The sequence below is a fragment of the Portunus trituberculatus genome, chromosome 17, assembly GCF_017591435.1.
Source record: "Portunus trituberculatus isolate SZX2019 chromosome 17, ASM1759143v1, whole genome shotgun sequence".
Lineage (NCBI taxonomy): Eukaryota > Metazoa > Arthropoda > Malacostraca > Decapoda > Portunidae > Portunus > Portunus trituberculatus.
The window spans coordinates 3,640,167-3,661,391 of record NC_059271.1 but is presented as its reverse complement, the minus strand read 5'-3'; the positions used below and the strand labels follow the sequence as shown (position 1 = coordinate 3,661,391).

Below are 21,225 nucleotides of genomic sequence, written 5' to 3'. Positions count from 1 at the left end.
TCGTAAGAATAACATTGTCCTGTGTGCTTTCTCTCTGGAGTCATTTGCATTTAGAAGCTTACAATGGCACCGAAGAGGCTTGTTAGTGGTGAGAATAAGCCTACAAGAATGTAGTGACAACCATCGAAAGGAAAAAGTAGATTATTGATAAATACGAGAAAAAAAGAAGAAGAACCAATCTTGCAGCTGAGTACTGTATGGCTAAATATACAGTAGCCACAATACTGAAGAAAACAGAGCTCAATAAAAGAGCTGATGTGGCTATTGATGTGAAAATGTAATTTAAGCAACCTGCGGCAGTGGAAGAAATGGAAAAATTGTTGATTGGATAAACCAAAGGCAGATGACTGGTGATTCTTTGTCAGAGGGCATAATTTGTGCGAAGGCTAGGCTGCTGCATTGTGATCGTATTTCTGATACTACATCTGTGGCTGATCTCGTCTCCCGCTTTATTTTTTGGTATTCCATGTAAGATTTCACTTTATGCATTACAAAACAATCCTTTTTTTTTTTTGTGAACATAAAATGCATATATAAGACAGTAACACCACCTCGAGAGGTGGTGTTCCCAGCAACCTCAGAGCAACCTGATAACAACCTTGTCACCGTCCCTCCAAGCGTTCATGGATGCCATTTCGCTGCAGGAGGTTGCTTTGACGTTGTTCGAGAATCTTGGATCCAGCTCCAGGAGCGCTAGAGACAGAGGCGGGGAACCAACCAATCACAGCGAAGTTACCGTGTTCGGTCCCTCACCCGGCAAATTAAAACCCAGAAATTCGCTAAAACGTATGTGGTTGTACGTTATGCGGACTTTTTGGTTTAACTTCATATAGTACATTAAATCAGAAATTCGTTAGACGAACGTTCGTTAAGCGGAATATTACTGTATATATATTCATGAAACAAAACCATTTTCGTCATAGAAATCAATGTAAAATAGATTAATCCGTTCATAAACAGTGAATCCACAGCTTCGTCACAGAGTGACTCGGCACACACACTGTGTTCCCTCCAGCACGTATCCTCTAACAAAGGCTTTTGTGCACATCTTGGCTACAATAAACAAAGAATGATCATTGCTATAGTAATGGGGTCTAACTGACAGCAAGACAGTAAACGCTGATGTTCCTGATGACATTTATCATGTATCACTAGCTGTTTTGGAGTTGAAGTGCTTCTGTGCTGCGATCAGCTGTGATGATATATATATATATATATATATATATATATATATATATATATATATATATATATATATATATATATATATATATAATATTCCGCTTAACGAACGCTTAACGAACGTTCGTTTAACGAATTTCCAGTTTAACGTACAGGCAACCCCCGCTTAATGAAGGTTCACACAACGAAATTTCACTACAACGAAGGTTTTATTTTACTACCATCTGCTCGTTTAACGAACACCAAACTCGCTTTAATGAAGTTTTATCCAGGTAATTTTTTCCAAGTTTGAAAGCACTGCCGTATCACGCAAGCTGACAGACTTTTGAATACACCAGTGCCTCTCATAAACAACGCGCACACCACTCACTCCCCCTGTTCAAAACAATAGCAGCGTCACCAGCAGCTCTTCTTCTCTCGCTCAACTTGCCACCAAAACGCCCTGCAATGTCGCCTAGCGTTGCTAAGAAGACCAGGAAGTCTCTTACTCTCGAAGTGAAGCTGGATATTATTCACGGACACGAGAGAGGGCAGAAAACTAACAGCATTGCTCGCCACCATCTTGACTCCATCTACTGTCTCAACTATTTTCAAGTCAACAGACTCTGTTCAGAAGGCTGGTGAGACCGTATCTTCCTTGAAAGCTAAAAGGACCACCTGAATTTGTAATTCTACAATGGATAAAATGGAAAGCCTTGTGGAAATGTAGTACATAAGTTTTCTATGTGATACAATGATGCGCCCTTTGTTTACATGCCACAGGTTGCCAGTTAGTGTCTTTTCTGCTCCACTCTCCCTTTCTTCATTAATTTAAGACCATCAACATTATAAAGTTACGTACATACATACATTAGTGTACATTATAATGATTTAGATTAAACTGCCTAAATGTTTAATTTCATTATTTTTACTTTCATTAAACCTTTCACTGTACTATGATGCACTTTCGCTTTGTTTATTCTCAATGGAAGTTCAAGTCACGTGTTAAACTTTTTATAATTGGTTTGCTTAACGAAGGGTTTTTTAGGGAACGTAACCCCTTCGTTAAGCGAGGGTTGCCTGTACTATATAAAGTTAGCCCAAAAATCCGCATAACGTACAACCACATCCATTTTAGCAAATTTTCTGGGTTTGAATTTGCCGGGTGAGGGACCAAATGCGGTAATTTCGTTGTAATTGGCTGGCTCCTGGAGCTGGATCCAAGATTCTTTAACAACGTCAGAGCAACCTCTTGCAGTGAAATGGCATCCATGAATGCTTGGAGGGAAGGTGACAGACAAGGTTGGTATCAGGTTGCTCTGAGGATGCTGGGAACACAAAACATATCTATTAGCTTTTTACAAACCTTGCCCCCAAGAAAGGATTGTTTTGTAATGCATAAAGTGAAATCTTACATGGAATACCAAAAAATAAAGCGGAGATGAGATGAGCCACAGACGAAGCGGGAGACTCGCGGCCACTCGGTTGCTTCTTCTTCTTCTTGTGACCCTTTTGCTTGCATGTTACTTTCATCATGATGTTTATGATTTCACTCTTCTATTGCCTGCTATAATGGATATCATATCTTAGTATTCATATACGCTCATGCCAAGGATAACCTTGACTCCGTGGAATTGAGTGATAGTGAATTACTAATGAAATACCGCGGTATTTCATTAATAATTCACTGTCACTCAGTGCCACAGAGTCGAGATTATCCTCGTGGCATGAGCGTATATGAATACTAAAATATGATATCCATTATAGCAGGCAATAGAGGAGTGGAAACAAATATCATGGGGAAAGACAACATGCAGGCTTAAAGGGTCACAAGAAGAAGAAGAAGCGGCAGAGTCGCCGCGAGTCTACCGCTTCGTCTGTGGCTCATCTCATCTCTGCTTTATTTTTTGGTATTCCATTTTTGGTATTCACTTAATGCATAACAAAACAATCCTTTCTTGGGGCTAAGATTTGTAAAAAGCAAATAGAAATGTTGTTTTGTGAACATAAATGCGAGAATGTGGAGAATTTGTATGTAGCTCCTTTAACTTTCAATGACTCATATGACATCATAAAAGTAGTGGTAAACCGGTGGCCCAATATGCTGCCAAACGTATACATAATTTTTTTTTATTTTAACCCATGTGGTATGTTGGGGACCAGCCCAGAACGCATCCCCCCTATTTCCATTATTTCCTATGGGAAAATTACATCCGCTTAACGAATTTTCGCTCTACGAACAGCTATGGCACCCCCTCTATCCTGTTTGTTAAGCGGAGTATTACTGTATATACAGGCAACCCCCGCTTAATGAATGGGTTACGTTCCAAAAAAAAAAAAACGTTCGTTACGTGAATTTTCGTTAAGCGAACCAATTATAACAAGTTTGACCCCTGGCTTGAAATTCCATTGAGAGTAAACAAAGCGACCAATTATAACAAGACCTGAACTTCCAATGAGAGCAAACAAAGCGACCAATTATAACAAGTTTGACCCCTGGCTTGAACTTCCATTGAGAGTAAACAAAGCGAGAGTGCATCATACTACAGTAAATGGTTTAATGAAAGTAAAAATTATGAAGTTAAACAGTTTAATTTAAGACTAAGTCATTATAATGTACACTAATGTATGTAAGTAACTTTATAATGTTGATGATCTTTAATTAATGAAGGGAGGGAGAGTGGAGCAGGAAAAACACTAGCTGGCAACCTGTGGAATGTAAACAAAGGATGCATCATTGTACTGCATACAAAACTTATGTACAGTAAGCCCCCACACTTGGCGAATCTCAGCTTGGCGAAATTCCTTTTTGGCGGTAGGGTGGCCACTAACCATCGAGTGCACGCTTGGCGATTTGAATTCAAAATTGGCAGTCCCCTGGGGCTGCACGGTGAACCATGCAGCTCCCCGGTGACGTCAGACCTCTCTCTAAATCTATCAGAACGCAGTGTAAGAGTCCCCTTCAGCCATTTTGTTTGTACTACCCTCTGTTCTGCTAGCGTGGGAACAAATTCTGGTGATTTATCACCAAAATGGCCTCTACCAGCACAACAAGTGGTACCAGTGGGAGTAAGGACAATGGTGGTGGCGGTAAGGACAAAAGTGGGCGAGGGAAACGAGTGGAAAAACGTGAGTTACAGCCTTTTTATCATGTCTTATTAGCTTTATTTATTGTTTATAAAAGTCATAATTTACTAAATCTGTTGTGTACATGTGTTCTAATATGTAAAGGCAAAAGATTTTATTTTAGCTCGAAAGATGGTATTTTTAGGGTTCAAAAGAGGGACTTTGGCAATGACTGAAGACTGATTGAGGCATTTTTTAGGCAATTTATATGGTATAAAGAACTCATGCTTGGCGAAATTCACATTTGGTGGTAGTTTCGCCAGACTAATCAATTCGCCAAGTGCAGGGGCTTACTGTACCACATTTCCACAAGGCTTTCCATTTTATTCATTGCAGAGTCACGAGTTCAGGTGGTTCTTTTAGCTTGCAAGGAAGATACGGTCTCACCAGCCTTCTTAATAGAGTCTGCTGACTTGAAAATAGTAGAGACAGTAGATGGAGTCAAGCCATGGTGGCGAGCAATGCTATTAGTTTACATGTTTTCTGCCAAATGTTTCCTTCTCTACTATATGAAGTATACATGTATTTCAATTCATATGAAATTGTATAAAATATAAGAAAAGAGAATTAGACTATATACACTCATACCTTGGTACTATAGGTCTCCCTCAGACAGATTTTGGAAGCAATAGATAAAATCTAAAGTAGCCAAGTCAATTTGGAAGTCCTGCACTCAGGAATAATCCCAAGTCACCTGGAGCATTAAGAACAAGATCGAGAACTAACCCCTAGTTATAAGATGGTAGGAGTTAAGGAAATAGTGAAGCATATGATAATAGAATGTGATAAGTATGAGGAAGAGATAAGCCAGCTGAATGAAAAAATTATAGCCATTATAGTTAAGGAAGAATGGGGGTATAGGAAACTGAGTAAGTTAATGGAGGGATCATCACACTTTTAGGTTTTTGTAGACAAAGAAGTTGGATGAAACTGTGAAGTGTATGAAAACTTCTTAGTACACAGTTAGGAAAAGACAGACTAACTGCAGAAAACTGCCGTGCTAAATGCCTCAAGCTTCACTTGCCACTGAGCCATCATCTCTTCCTTTTTTCTTTTATCTCCTATTCTCTTTTCTTTTTCTTCACCTCTCACATCTTCAGGTGATGTAGCCTATTTTATTTATTCACCATGTTGCAGTAGGAAGATCAGCAAAGAGAAAAAAAACATAGGAGGGCCTGCAAGGAGTATGACATAACCTCTCCCTTCATCTTTCTCTGCTGTACTGGGGTGGTGTATGGCAAGGCGGGAAGGAGACAAGTGATTTCATGGATGAAGCCTCACCAGAGATCAATATTATTGGTAAAATGACAAGGAAAAACAGGCCATGTACACCACAATGCTTAGAGAGTGTTTATTGCGCCACGCCTACATCGTGGCGTACACCATTCATGTCCCTTTAAATGGGTCAGAATGAATGTTGCCATATGCATAGACCCATGGTTCATAAGCCATATGAATTCTGAATATTTTTCCTACAATAATCTGCAGAAATTGGAAAAAAGTAGTCATAATTTACTAAATCTCGACCGCAGCATGCCCTGAAGTGTTGTGTTTGAATTATTTCAATTATCTATAGCAATGCTGTCTGGAGGAAAAGGGTGAACTTAACAGTAACACAGAAGTTTGAGTTGATTAAAAAGAAAGTGGTGCATCCATGAAGTGGGTGTATGAAAAATAAGGTATTAAAAAAACAAAGTTCTATATATTCATAAGGAAAAGCTTAAACTTACCAAATATGCTGTGTACAAGATTGAATAACTTACTTGATTAAAAGTACAATACTGTATTTATTCCTGTCTTTCATAAGGTAATTGTGGATATTATCAAGTATTAATGCAACCTAACTTTAGTGGTGTCAGTATTTTTTTCTTTTTTTTAATCTATACCATGTGGGCTTTTCATGGGAGTTTATGGGCTAAAGGGGATACTTTTTGGGGGTACCTCCTATCTCAAAGCCCACCCGCTAGGAAACTGTTGCCCCGAGTGAGGAAGCCTAACCTACACTCAGACCATGGACAGGATTCAAACCCATGTGCTTGGAGATCCCTCAGACCCCAAAGCACGCATGGTTCCACTGTACCACGGCTGTCCCAAATATGGACAATCGGCTTCATCGGACCAATGTTTCACCCTAGTACCAAGATATGAATGTCCCATGTTTTTGCCATAAATTATACTATTTATCCTACACATTTTGCTGGTTCAACAATATCATAAAAATGTCAATCTACTACAACAGTCCTGTGCAACCTGTAGCTCAAACCATCAAAATTGAATATCATACTGTGTGGCTCAACCCTTCAAAACTAGATACAGTCAACTCTCGATTAACCTGAGGGTCGTGTTCTTGGAGACATCACATTATTCAAAATCTCATTATTCAAACATAATTCTCTCATAGATAACAATGGTAATATGGAGAGTAACGTTCCTGGCATCTGGAAAAGTCTGCCTATTTTGGGGATTTTATTACTCAAACCTTAAAGAAAATATTAATACACTGCTGGGTCACGGAAACAATAAAAACGCGTTCTCATTTATTAACTCTAATGGTACCTAATGTGCCCTCTCTCATTCCTGTCGCATGGACGATCACCAATGTCTTCTCCCCAAGCATAGCAATCTAACTCTTCCAACTTCTTTTTAATGGTAACAGTCTTCCTTGATTTCTTGTAAACACTTTCCTGTGAAGGAAGCTTGGATGCTATAGTATAAGACACAAGGTAAAAATGCAGAAAAACTATCCACTCACAGTGTAGTTTAGCTCCAGATTGAAGAGTGAAAAGACTGAGAAGGAACAGCTGAGCATCTCTGAATTATCACTCAGTGTCACGGAGTCAAGGTAATCATCATGGCATGATCATATATGAATACAATGTATATGAATACAAAGATATGATATCCATTATGGCAGGCAATAGAGGGGCAACACACAAGCTAAAGGGAGTCGCAAGAAGAAGAGGAAGAAGCGGCCGCTACTGATTGACAGCTGCTTCTTCTTTGTGTGATCCCTTTTAGCTGGTGTGTTGCTTTCATCACAATATTTGTGTTTCCACCCCTCTATTGCCTGCTATAATGGATATCATATCTTTGTATTCATGTATGATCATGCCATGAGAATCACCTTGAATCCGTGGTAGTGAGTGATAGTTCAAGGAGCAAAAGCACTGTGGGTAAGTGCGACATCATCAAATTTAGCTAATTCACATTAAATAGAATAAATCACGTTATTTAATCGTATCTCTTTAAATATCAAGTCACATTAAATCAAAATCGCATTATTCAAACTTGCGTTAATCAAGATTGACTGTATTATATGACAGGGCCATTGAGAGCATCTATTGATTAAAAATAATTATTAAAATTATAAAATGTTATTCTAAATATATTATGAAATTAAAAATTAACAGTATAGCACTATATTTTTAAATTGGTAGTTAGGAAACATTAGCCTTTAATAAACTAGGGTATAGTTCTACATTTACGGAATAGCAGTTGCCCCAATGGCCCTACTGTACAACATCTAGTTTAGAAGGATCAGTAAACACAGTGATGTGCAGTGCTCCATAACATACAAAGCTCGAATGGTAGCTCTTTAAATGAAGAGATTCCACATGTCTTGTACTACAGGAAACACTTAATTTGGCATTTTTGTCACCTGCACTTGTCATTAATAGCTCTTGTACACTAAACATCACATACAAAACAGACAAAACAGCAGCATGAAGTGAAATAGCTGCTTATATTGTGTTTCCACACTCCACACCCTACACACTAGGATTTACTTGTAATTAAGACTTAGCTAACATGAATTCACCAAACAAAGTCTACACAAAATATGTCTGAAAACACTTCGCTTTAAAGCACTTTCATAATTTGTTGAGCAGCATATGTAATAGAAGATGCAGAAGACATGAAGAACATTACAATTTGAGCAATTTGAAAAATTGTACTGAATGAATAAAACCACTATACATCTATTATATGAAGTAGAAATTATACATATAAAGAAATTAAAAGTCAACTATTTAACAACATATTATTAAGTGGTCATTGCCTGTAATCCAAAATCACCATCAACAATGTTATCTTGAACCTCTCAATTTCAGGGAAAAAAAAGTCATGCTGATGAGCTCTATCAAAATCCTTGATAGATGTTACATGCTGACACTGAAAAGTAAGAAAAATCTCGACAACAAAATTATGAACCTCACAGGGCTTACAGGAGCCATAAGGAGCCTTAGCATGTCTCCAGGAGCCTCAGTAACTATTCTCATGCCCCGCAAGGACATACAAGTTGACTCCCTGTTCACTATCCCGAACTTCTGTGTTTCTGCTGGACACTATGACAACGCTGGAGGTGTCCAAGAGAGGCCAGCCAAGGCGGTGTTTGTGAGATAAGCAGCATGGTAGTCAGCAAGACAAGTTATGGTTAGCAAGTCAGGCTACAACTACAAAGCAGTGTCAAGCACCTTGAAAGTCTAAAAGAATAAGACAATGTAGGTTCTGGGTAAGAAGCAGAGATGACTGCTAAAAAAAGGGCTCAGCCTCAGCATGTGATTGAAAAAAAAATCAAAGATAATTTTCATTATTTAAAATTAAGTCTTCAAATGAATCTTCCCCATGATCACTACCTTGTCTTTTCTACAGCATCATTATCTTCTTTTTGTACCACATTTTGGATATTTCTACAGTTAAGATAGTAATTTGACATATCTGAACAATGCAGTTTTGACACAAAAGGAGAAAATTCATCCATAGATCTGAAACCCTACATTCAAGAAATGTAGTGTAATGCTACACATTTTTCTTGTATAATTTCTAAAATGGATTACTGTAATTCATTGGAAAATATCTTGCTTTCACATGATATTTTGCCACAAGAGGAGGAAGAGGATGATGGAATGAAAGACTTTAGATGAGAATGGAGAAAACATGATTACAAAGGAAACCAAGAAATGAAGAAAAGAACAATATTGAAAAAAAAACAAGAAGTTAATAAATAATATTCATAAGAAAAAAAAGTCAATTAATAAGTAGATATCAAACTTTACTGGTATAAAAATAATGTTTAAAACATCCCTGCTACCAAGACCATTATTACCTAAATATTTTTTTTTCCTAATATCTTCTAGTTATAGCTATTGTGATTTATCTTTTTAATATACTAGAAGAATGTGAAGCAGTATTCAAAGACCCACTGAGGTGTCAGTCCTAAACAAGGACAGGTCTTTTGAAACCTCCCTCTTGATGAGTCACAGGAAGGTCAAAATACAGAAGCAGGAAGTCACCATGTATACCTAACTGTTCAATTTCAAGTGTGGTTGCTCATTATCAGTCAGAGAGAGAGAGAGAGAGAGAGATGGGAGAGGGGGGACATGGTAATTTTACCTTGTCCCAGCCCCCCCCCTCCCTCTCTCTCTCTCTCTCTCTCTCTCTCTCTCTCTCTCTCTCTCTCTCTCTCTCTCTCTCTGATATCGGGAAGTATAGCTTCCCAGCGAGAGCTGTTCGCGCTTGAAATGAACTACCTGGAGAGATAGTGAGAGCAAGTAATATTCATAGTTTCAAGGAAAAGTATGATGAGTGGATGAAAGTGAGCGGGACACCACGAGTTTAGTTCATCTCCCGCAGCAAATTTATAGATAAACTCTCTCTCTCTCTCTCTCTCTCTCTCTCTCTCTCTCTCTCTCTCTCTCTCTCTCTCTCTCTCTCTCTCTCTTTCTCTCTCTCTCATAATGAGCAGCAGCCACACTTCAAAATGAACAGGTGACAGCCAGCTGTATTTCCACTTTCCTATGACTTGCTCTCCTTCAAGAGAGAGATTTCAAGACACATCCTTAAATTTTTTTACAATTCTCTTGACATCTCGTTTGGGACAGGTACATCAGTAGGTCTTTAAATAGTGCTTCACATTTCCTCCCTACCACGGAAATAGGTGGAATGGTACCTTAGTGTGTCTTTAAATAGTGCTTCACATTTCCTCTCTACCACAGGAATAAAGTGGCCAACCATAATTATACTATGTCTATCCAAAACGCTTTCTATTCCCATTCCTAGGTGATACTAACAGGACTGAAAACAGCTATTGTGATAACCATTTTCAAATAATCTGTTTTAAGGCAACAAGTAAATTCTATTCTCAATGGAAGGAACAATGGAATGAAATAGCAAAGCATGAAGGATATAACTCAAGTGTTTCTTGTAAATATTCTGTCTATAAAGATCATGTGATTGACCATGTGCTTTACGTAATCTTCTGAGATGACCAGTGGTGGGATTCAAAATTTTTAAGAACAGGTTCTCTCACTACAGGTCTCACTAACAACAAGTTCTCTCACTACCACAGTCTCTAGCAGCAAATTACAAGAACAAGTTCTTATGAGCCAGTGCGAATCCCACTATTGGAGATGGCCATGTACAGTCAATTCTCGATTAGTGCAAGGGTTACATTCCTGGAGACATTATATTATTCAATATCACATTATTGAAACATAATTTTCCCATAAAAAACAATGGTAATATGGAGAGCTATGTTCCTGGCCACTAGGAAACTCTGCCTATTTTTGAGATTTTGTTTCTCAAACCTCAAAAAACAAACTATTAATACATCAGTAGGTCACGGAAACAATAAAAGCACAGGTTTTCATTTTACTTGCTCTGGTGGTATGCAATGTGCTCTGCCTCAGTCCCATCGCATGTATAATCACCGAGGTCTTTTTTCGCCAACCATAGCAACTTCTTTTCATTAGTCACATTCTTCCTTGATTTCTTGGAAACACTTTCCTGTGAGGAGGCTAAAGGACGCTTGGATGCCACAGTATAGGACACTCAGTGAAAACAGAGAAACGATCTACTCACAGTGTGAGTAAGCTCCAACAGACTGAAGAGTGAAGACTGTGAGAAGGAACAGAGCATTTCTGAACTATCACTCACAACCACAGAGTTAAGGTGATCCTCATGCCATGATTGTATATGAATGTGGCAATAAAGGGGCAGAAACAAATATTGTGGTGAAAGCAACACACAAGCTAACGGGGATCACAGGAAGAAGCGTTCACTGCTAATCGGTGGCAGACAAATGCCTCCTCCTCTCCTGCTTTGTTTTCAGTATTCCATGTAAGATTTCACTTTGTGCATCACAAAACAATCCTTTCTTGGTGGTAAGATGTGTAAAAAGCTAATAGAAATGATGATTTGTGAACAAAAATGTATATGTGAGACAGTAACACCTCAGGAGGTGGTTTTACTGGTAATCTACTAGCAACCTCGTTACCATGGTAACAATGTCTCCCTATGTGTTCATGGATACCATTTTGCACTGGGAAGTTGCTCAGCCCATTGTTAAGCTTCTTGAATCCCATCTGAGTGCAGTTCCTGCCAGCAGCAGCGTGGGGTGCATTTGTTGTCACTTTGTAGAGTTAACCCGCATTAAATTAAATAGATCGTGTTTTTTATCATGTCTCCTTAAATATCAAGTCGCATTATTCAAACTCACATTAATTAAGAGCTGATTGTACTTGCTGCATCTCTTGCTATCTTCTATTGCTAATTTTATGTAAACTCTTCTTTGACTGGGCTAATTACCATATTTGATGGCTTTTGAGACACACACACAAAAAAAAAGTCTGAATTTGTGCCTCTCAGCTTAGAGGCAGTGGCTGGTGATAAGTCTTTGACAACTGTGGCCCTAGAATCAAACCCCAAACATCTTCACACATGTAAATAAAGTAATGATCACTTGTACAGTACAATAAAACAATTTACTGGTAATTCACATAAAATATCATTCAAGAAGAAATTACTTAAGTGATGATGATTACATTGCATATACTGTAGCTAAACAAACACATGTTCAGTTGCACACCAAATCTAGCAATATATGGAACATTCGTTGTGTTCCTTAATATGATACATTCCCTCAGGTAAATCTATTTTCACACATCCTTATAGTACTTTGAAATGTATTAAAATAATATAACTAGAATTATATATGGAATGATGATAAAATATGTACAAACTTCATAATCCTTCTGGGCTCTGACAACATCATGGCCAACATAAAATTTTTTTACATCTCATAGCAGTTTGGTCTAAGGACCAGTGTTTGTAGGTTCTAGCAAATATGAAGGTTTTTAAATAAAATATTGGGATCTAATAAGGTTTGGAAAACATATGGAGAAGGCTTCTAATGTCAGGTGAAACCCTTCACTTCATGTTCAAAGCTTAAACTCGTTTATCTTTTTCCTAAGCCTGCACAAAACAGATGTGTCTTATAAGCCATCAAATATGAAAAATGCCTCTTCATCCCATGGCCTTCCAGTACAAGACTTTCTGCTCCTTTCACCCCTATTCTGTCTAGCACCTAAATGCAGGAGTCAACCAATATGCTCACTATTTAATTTCTTTAACAGGTAAATTCTGGAACTATCTGCCTGCTTCTGTATTTCTTCCTCCCTATAACTTGAAAGGTTCAAAAGGCAAGTTTCAATACCTTTCTGCAAATAATAATTCTCATCTATGGTGTTGATCAATCCTCTCCAGGGATTGGTATTTTCAAAGGGACCTTTTTCTTTCCATATTTTTGTTGACCAGGCCAGGGTATCTTATAAAGTAAATAAATAAACTTTGCTCATACACTTTCTTTACAAACTCTTTAAACTTCATTTTCTTAAAATGACTGGGAAATTTTGAAGGGGTAAGGAATGTGGCACACTTCCAATTTGGATATTAATATTCTTTCTTAACATAGATCCACATTAAAGTAAAATATATAATTTGGTGCTTACTGAAGAAAATTAACCAGTGAATTTTATCTAGTGATCACACAAGTTCCTATGATGGTAGACTGAGCTGCTTTTCCACCACTAAAATCTGAATTAACCAAGAAATACAGTGGAGACTCAATATTCAAACTTAATACAATCAAAATGGCTGTTGGAGTATCAAAAAGTTTGACTACTGATACCTATGAATCAGGTCATTTGTTCTAACCTTAGCAAAACCTTAAGTTTACAAAAATTTCATTATAAATTTTTCTATTATTTTGATTTGTACTTACTGTAAGTGAAGGCTGGTGATGGATAACATAACAGAGGAGGAGAGAAGGATGTGAAGGAGGAGGGAGGTTATTTGTTGGAGGACAAGTCACCATCTCTGAAAACGTCTGGTAACTCGTCTCCTCCACTAGTGGAGGATTTTCACTCTCACTAGATTCCTTATTTTCACCACTAATAAGCTTTTTTAGTGCCATTGTAAGTTTCTAAATGAAAAACTACGGACAGAATGCAGGAGAATGTTGTTGTTCTCATGAAAGCAGCGGGACAACTGGCAGCAGTGAGGAGGGAGAGGCCGGGAGACTTTGTTTACAACCATGTGTACAGATGTTCGAGTACCAGATGTTTTTTCAAGTATCAAATCAAACCTTTGTGTTCGAGTATCAAAAAGTTTGACTTAAAAGATGTTCGAGTATTGAGTCTTCACTATACTGTAGTGAAACCTATTTAAGTGAAAGCCATTTGGAATGTTTCTGTAGTTATCTGAGGCAAATTATAAATTCCTATAATGCCCATAACATCTCCACAAGTAGAACTACTTGCATAACCAAGTTAATAAGCTGTAGATGGAAGTTACCAGAACCAATATAAAACACTGACTTTGATCTCCTATACAATTTTAACTTATATGGTTGTTTTAATTTTCCATTACATGGTATAAAGCTTCACATGATTAGTGAATAATAAATGAATATCTATAATTGTGGGTTTACTGACAAGTTTATATTCACGATAGTGTGATATTCCATCCCAACTGAATATCTGTTGTATTGATAAGGGTATTGATATCATTCATTACCTCCAGGAACCTTAAATGAAATATTTAAGTTATGTTATCCCAAATAATGTGCATAATTGTTAAATATTAAAGCTTATGGGTAGCTAAACCTGACTTAATGTCAACTCTTTGTTGATCCATACATTTTTAAATTCATCATTTCCAGCTAATTTCCATGACCCATTCAATACTTCTGCTTGTACTTGAGTTGCAAACTTTATTTTTAAGGGTCTTTCCTTCTGTTCCTCAAATTTCCCAATCCTATGGAATTCCTCCACCAAATTTATTGCCTGATTTCCCTCCTCTGCAACTGTCATTAATATATTCTTAATTTTCTCCTTTTCCATTGCTTCTCTCTCAGATCTATTGACTATCTTCTCTTCCCTTACCCCAAACACCACCACACACTTTACTTTATCCACCGTGTCCCTTACCAGTTTCTTCTTTTCCTTAATTACACTGATTACCTGATGTGTAATTCCTTGCTTCTCTTTCTGCTGCTCCTCTATGATTTTCTTTAAGGATTCTTCATTTCCTTCCCTCTGCTTTATCCATACAGACTGTTTCTCCTCAACCACCTTAACTGACTGCTGAACCTTATCATTGTGCTTTCTCACCTCCATCATCTCACTCTTGAGCTGCTTCTCTAAATTGTCATTTTCCTCTTGCAGTTTGGCATTTAAATTCTTGACCTCCTTCAGTCCAGCTCTCAATTCGGCAATTTCCTTTATCATTTTTCCTTGGTCCACTTCCAGCGTGTCCGCTCTATTAATTTTTCCATTATTTCTTCCATTCTATGAACATTCCTCAAACCCAGTCTATAATTCGATTCACCACATTCCTCCACATCCCACTGCCGAAATCCTTCAAATTTGGGAATTCCTCTTCCCTCCGCCATCTTGTGACGTCACATGTAAACAAAGCCAGCTGGACGAAACACAACCTCCACAAAGACAGTTTAAATTTTATATTACTCACGATGTCAACTTCTTCCCTCCCTCACTACCACATCTAGGTGTCTCCAGGGGTCGTATCCTACTTATTTTCGTCCACAGCAACTTTCTCTGGTTTTAACATGGAGCTCCCTGCTGTCTGCTCTCCACCGCCAGCGACTTGTGTGTGTGTGTGTGTGTATTTACCTAGTTGTATTGTACATGGTTCGAGCAGGGCTCTTAGTGTCCTGTCTCCATTTATCCAATTTTTCTTTAAAATAATGCACATTGTGTGCTGTAACAAATTCATCACTCAATCCATTCCACTTTTCCACCATTCTATGTGGAAAACTGTATTCTTCCAATATCCTTCATACACTGCCTCATGCGTATCTCCTTTACATGTCCTCCTGTCCTTCTAGCTTTTTGTCACCAGCACCAGGTCTTCCTTTTCTATTTTTTCAATGCCATTTACTATTTCATACACTGTTATTAGGTCTCCTTGTTCTCTTCTATTTTGTATGGTTGGCAGTCCTATTTCCTTCAGCCTTTCTTCATATGTTAGGTCCTTTAGTTCTGGCACCAACATTGTAGAGGTCTTCTGGATCTGTTGTAATCTTCCTACATCTTTTTTAGAGCTTGGTGATCACATCACTACTGCGTATTCCATCTTTGGATGTATCATGCTTGTAATAATTTTTTTCATCATATCTTTGTCCATGAATTGAAATGCCACTTAATATTAGACAACATTTTATATGCTAATCCAAATATCTTACTTATGTGTTTTTCAGGCTTCAGATTTTCCTGTATAATCACTCGCAGATCTTTTTCCTCTCTAGTCTTCATTATTTGTTCCTCTCCTATCAGATAGTTCCATACCGGTCTCCTCTTACTCTTTCCTAGTTCCATTACATGACATTTCTTGGCATTGAACTCTAATTTCCACTTCTTACTCCACACGTAGATTTTGTTTATATTTTCCTGCAGCAACAAACAGGTTTTAATCACTCATAACAATTTTGCATCATCAACAAACAAATTAATGGTTACTCCATTTTGTATGTCATTTACATACACCTGGAACATAATGGGGGCTAACACTAACCCTTGTGGCACTCCACTTGTTACTTTACCCCAAGTATGTATCTCTGATCACAGTTCTCATCTCTCTGTCTTTCAAGTAATCCTTTATCCAGTCTAACAAAGTTCCTCAGTCTTTCTATGCTCTCTAATTTACAAAGTAGTCTGCTGTGGGAATCTATAAGATGGGAGATGGAGTAGAACTGGAGAAAGTCAAAAAGGAAAAGGACTTAGGAGTGACGATGGAAGAAAACATTCAACCAATAAGCCATATTGATAGAATTTTTAGAGAAACATATAATTTGCTAAGGAATATTGGAGTAGCATTTCACTACATGGACAAAGAAATGAAGAAGAAATTGATAAGTACTATAATAAGACCCAGATTGGAATATGCAGGAGTAGTGTGGACCCCTCATAAAAAGAAACACATAAGGAAATTGGAGAGGCTATAAAAAATAGCTACAAGAATGGTTCCAGAATTTGAAGGGATGACATAGGAGGAGAGACTAAAGGCTATGGATCTACCAACCCTGGAACAAAGAAGGGAGAGAGGAGACCTGATACAAATTTATAAATTGATCAACGGAATGGACCAAGTGGATAATGAGAAACTGATCCTGAGAGAAGAATATGACATCCGAAGCACAAGATCGCATAGTAAAAAGCTGAGAAAGGAAGATGTCTGAGAGATATTAAAAATATAGTTTCCGCAGAGATGTATTGAGACGTGGAACAGTTTAGATGAAGAAGTAGTGTCTGCAACGAGTGTGCATACTTTTAAAGTAAGATTGGATAAGTGTAGATATGGAGACGGGGCCACACGAGCATAAAGCCCAGGCCCTGTAAAACTACAACTAGGTAAATACAACTAGGTAAATACACACACACACACACACACACACACACACACACACACACACACACACACACACACACACACACACACACACACACACACACACACACACACACACACACACACCAATATGCTAATATTTGTGATGACCATACAAAAGGTAGGTGGACACCTGTTCAATTTTTGATCAGGCTTTAAAATCACTGCTTAGGATGAACAGCATACCTCCACTTAAGAACTAATGTACTGTATGTATACAGTGGGTCTAAATTGTGATAAAAGGAAAATTCCAGGTGAATTATAAGTGGCTGGAGCCCATCAAAATCAATCTAGTAGGTTTCATGATTTCCAAATAATGCACCATGATTGGTCTCAATTGGCTGGTCTCAATTATGCTTGCATAATTGAGCTTGATAAGTTTATAACCCCAAGCTGTTGCTGGCCATACAGGGATGTCTTAAAAAATCAAGTTTGGGAGATATTATTTCCTTCAAATTAAAATTACACAAATAATCAATCACAAAGCTGAAGATGGGGATGCTTACAAATGACAGAGTGAAGACAGGGCATAAAGAAGAAGAAAAAAAAAAAAAAAAAAGTGTGTGTGTGTGTGTGTGTGTGTGTGTGTGTGTGTGTGTGTGTGTGTGTGTGTGTGTGTGTGTGTGTGTGTGTGTGTGTGTGTAATTCACCTCGGTCGCCTGCTGGTCACCCAGCCAGTCTTCCCCATTACGGAGCGAGCTCAGAGCTCATAGACCGATCTTCGGGTAGGACTGAGACCACATTAACACACAACACACACCGGGAAAGCGAGGCCACAACCCCTCGAGTTACATCCCGTACCTATTTACTGCTAAGTGAATAGGGGCCACACATTAAGAGACTTGCCCATTTGCTTCACTGCTTACCGGGACTCAAACCCGGCCCTCTCGATTGTGAGTCGAGCGTGCTAACCACTACACACCGCGTAGTATAGTGGTTAGCATGCTCAACTCACAATCGAGAGGGCCGGGTTCGAGTGCTAACCACTACAGTACGCGGTGTGTAGTGGTTAGCACGTGTGTGTGTGTGTGTGTGTGTTTGATGCTTTAACAGGAGTATTCCCACTACCAGAGTTGATGCTACATATTGCCAAAAATTGTAATTCCTGATGTGTTGTAGAATCTGTGGAAACCTCATATTTGCATCGTTTTTCACCACAAAATATTGTTCACATATATTTATGACTCATACAAACTTTTTTTTTTTTTTTTTTTTTTTTTTGTCAAAAACTATGGCTTCCAGAGACAGAAGTCACATGGCCAAAGAAAATAATTGAGGAGAGCAGCTCATATTTAAAAGGATACACTTCTTATCTGATAAGCAAATGCATATCTAAAGTATTATTATTAAAATTTGTTTTATTTTATTTTATCTATTTATATTTCACATTTTAGAAACCAATATAACAACTATTTGAATTCATTGGGTATAGGATAGAAAATGACTGAGGAGCTATATTGGTATTCTTCCTTATGACTCAGAGCTTCATTAAGCCTTATATGTACATGATGTCACATTACCCAATTCATCTGCTGCTTAGTGATACAGGTCCAGAGCATCACCCTGCCAGGTATACTCATTATATGTGTGCTATGGCTGACTGTAAATGAGACTAGAGATAAAAATAAGAATAAAGGGTGTTAATAATATTTGAGGATCAGTTAAGTTTCCATCAATAGAGAATGAATCAAAAAGAAAAATGTAGTTTTCTTTAGGTTCTGGTTGGTCTAGTTGTTGTAACCAGCAACAATCTGATGTTTCTTATTTTCTCTATTCTTTAGTTCATCACTTTGCCAGCATCACTGGGAGTATATAAATATGTATATAAATATAAGTATAAATAAAGAAATATTCATAGATAAATAGATTGCAAAAACATGTTCTTCACTTTTGTGAAAGAAAGAATATGAGCTTCCTGAGAATATCAACATCACAAACTAACATTCAGTTGGTATGTAGCATCTACATCTCCCCTACTAATGTGAACACTCCAATTAAGAAGAGAAATAGCTGCATGTGAAAAAGCTTCCAGGCTTCAACAGCTCCTGCAACATAATAATTTAAATATCACAATTTCACACTATTAAATGGAAATCTTGCACTTGATAAGGTCTATAATCTTATCACATACCTGTCTGAGCCTAGTAATCTGAAGACTCTGGAGTTATCTATGATCTCTTGAGTTATCTCTCCATTTTTAAAGCTGCGGCCCTGCATGCCATGCTCGTGAAATGCCAAAACACTGTCAGTTAAGCACACTGAAAAAGAAAATTATTTGGAGAAAAAACAGAAATTTGAAATTTGCATATACATATAGTATACAAAATTTCAATCATAAATTCTTTTTAATTTTGATGGTTTTCCACCTTATGTGTGATACAAAGCATAGTTCTAGTCTTGCAACAAAAGGTAGATACACTAGTACAATTCATACAGACTGAACTGGAAGGCAATACTATTTACCATTAGTCTTGCCTTCCCCAATCACTCAAACAAAAACACCTTGACCTAATATTCAAAAGAAGCCAGAGCCCCTCCCAGCATACAATACCTTAATCCAATGGGAAGAAATGATCATGTAACATTAATGCAGGAAGAGTATGGGATAAGATACAGAAGACTACAAAAAAGAGAGATTAAATTATGCAAGAGCAAATTTTGAAAAGTTGAGAATTTTTTTTTGCTGATATTGAATGGAGGAACACTAGGAATGGAAGGACAATACAAGGGAAATCTGAAATATTCCTACAAAAATATAACAAAGGAGTGAAGAAATATGTACCTATCTAAAAAGGCAAAAGATAAAGCTTCAAAGAAACTAAAAAATCATAAAAAATGAAAATAACAGACAGCAGTATAAGGATGCGAGAAATGAATACATTAGAGTAAGGAGTGAGGAAGAAAGAAACTTTGAGAAAGATGTGGTACGTAAAAGTGAAGATGAACCCAAGCTTTTCTACAAATTTATAAATGGTAAAATGAAGAATAAGGAAAAAATAGAAAAAATAATCAAAGGACAGAAGACATACCAAACAGCAAAGGAAACGAGTGAAATAATGAGAGAGAGTTTCAAAACTGTTCACTGAACAAGAGGAATTTACAAAACCAAATAGGGTATTGCATTGACGAGAATTGCAGGAAATCATAGTGCACAAAGAAGATATTAGAAGATACTGGAGATGACGACTGTGATCAGAGATACATACTCATCCTGGGGTAAAGTAACAAGTGGAGTGCCACAAAGGTCAGTGTTAACCCCCATTATGTTCTAGGTATATGTAAATGACATAAAAATGGGGTAATCATTTTTATTAATTTGTTTGCTGATGATGCAAAATTGCTAAGAGTAATTAAAACCCAAGAGGACTGTTTGCTGCTGCAGGAAGATATAAGCAAAATCATTACAAGCATGATATGTTTAAAGCTGTTCTCTGAGCTCTAAAAAAAATGTAAGTTTAGAAGACTGCTATAAAGATGGTGCTGGAGCTAAAGGACCTAACATATGAAGAATGCCTGAACGAAACGGGACTACCAACCTTACAAGATAGAAGAGAACGAGGAGACCTAACAACAATGTACAAGATAGTCAATGGCATTGAAAAGATAGACAAGGAAGACCTGATGCTGGTGACAGAAGATGATAGAAGGACAAGAGGTCATGTAAAGAAGATCAGAATGAGGCAGTGTGTGAAGGATATTAGAAAATACAGTTTTCCACACAGAACAGTGAAGTGGAATGCATTGAATAATGAAGTTGTTACAGTACATAATGTGCATAACTTTCAGGAAAAATGGATAAATGGAGACAAGATACTATGAATCCCGCTCGAACCCTATACAATACAACTAGGTAAATACACACACACAGGATATTGGAAAATACAGTTTTTCATATGCAACAGTGGAAAAGTAGAATGCACTGAACGCTGAAGTTGTTACAGCATATAATGTGCATAACTGTAAAGAAAAATTGGATAAATGGAGACATGGAGACAGGACGCTACGAGCCCCATTTGAACCCCGTACAATACAACTACGTAAATACAAATAGATAAATACACACACACAACATACATTCGGGCTGCTAGCCTTTTACTCCTACTGCTTTGTAATTCTGACCTTGGATACATCCTGTATACAGTTTTTGTCACCTGAGCAAAGGATTTGATGTGGAAAAGAACTCAACCCTAAATC

The 21,225-nt window shown here is 37.5% G+C and overlaps 1 protein-coding gene across 1 annotated transcript in view; it reads right to left on the bottom strand.

Moving 5' to 3' along the window:
- The window catches only part of LOC123505172 (mitogen-activated protein kinase kinase kinase kinase 3-like), a 190,945-nt gene that overhangs the window by 8,116 nt on the left and 161,604 nt on the right, over positions 1-21,225 (bottom strand). Inside the window, exon 21 of the mRNA XM_045256333.1 lies at positions 19,163-19,289. Coding sequence (XP_045112268.1) covers positions 19,163-19,289 — 127 coding nt within the window. The remainder of the gene's footprint in view (positions 1-19,162; positions 19,290-21,225) is intronic.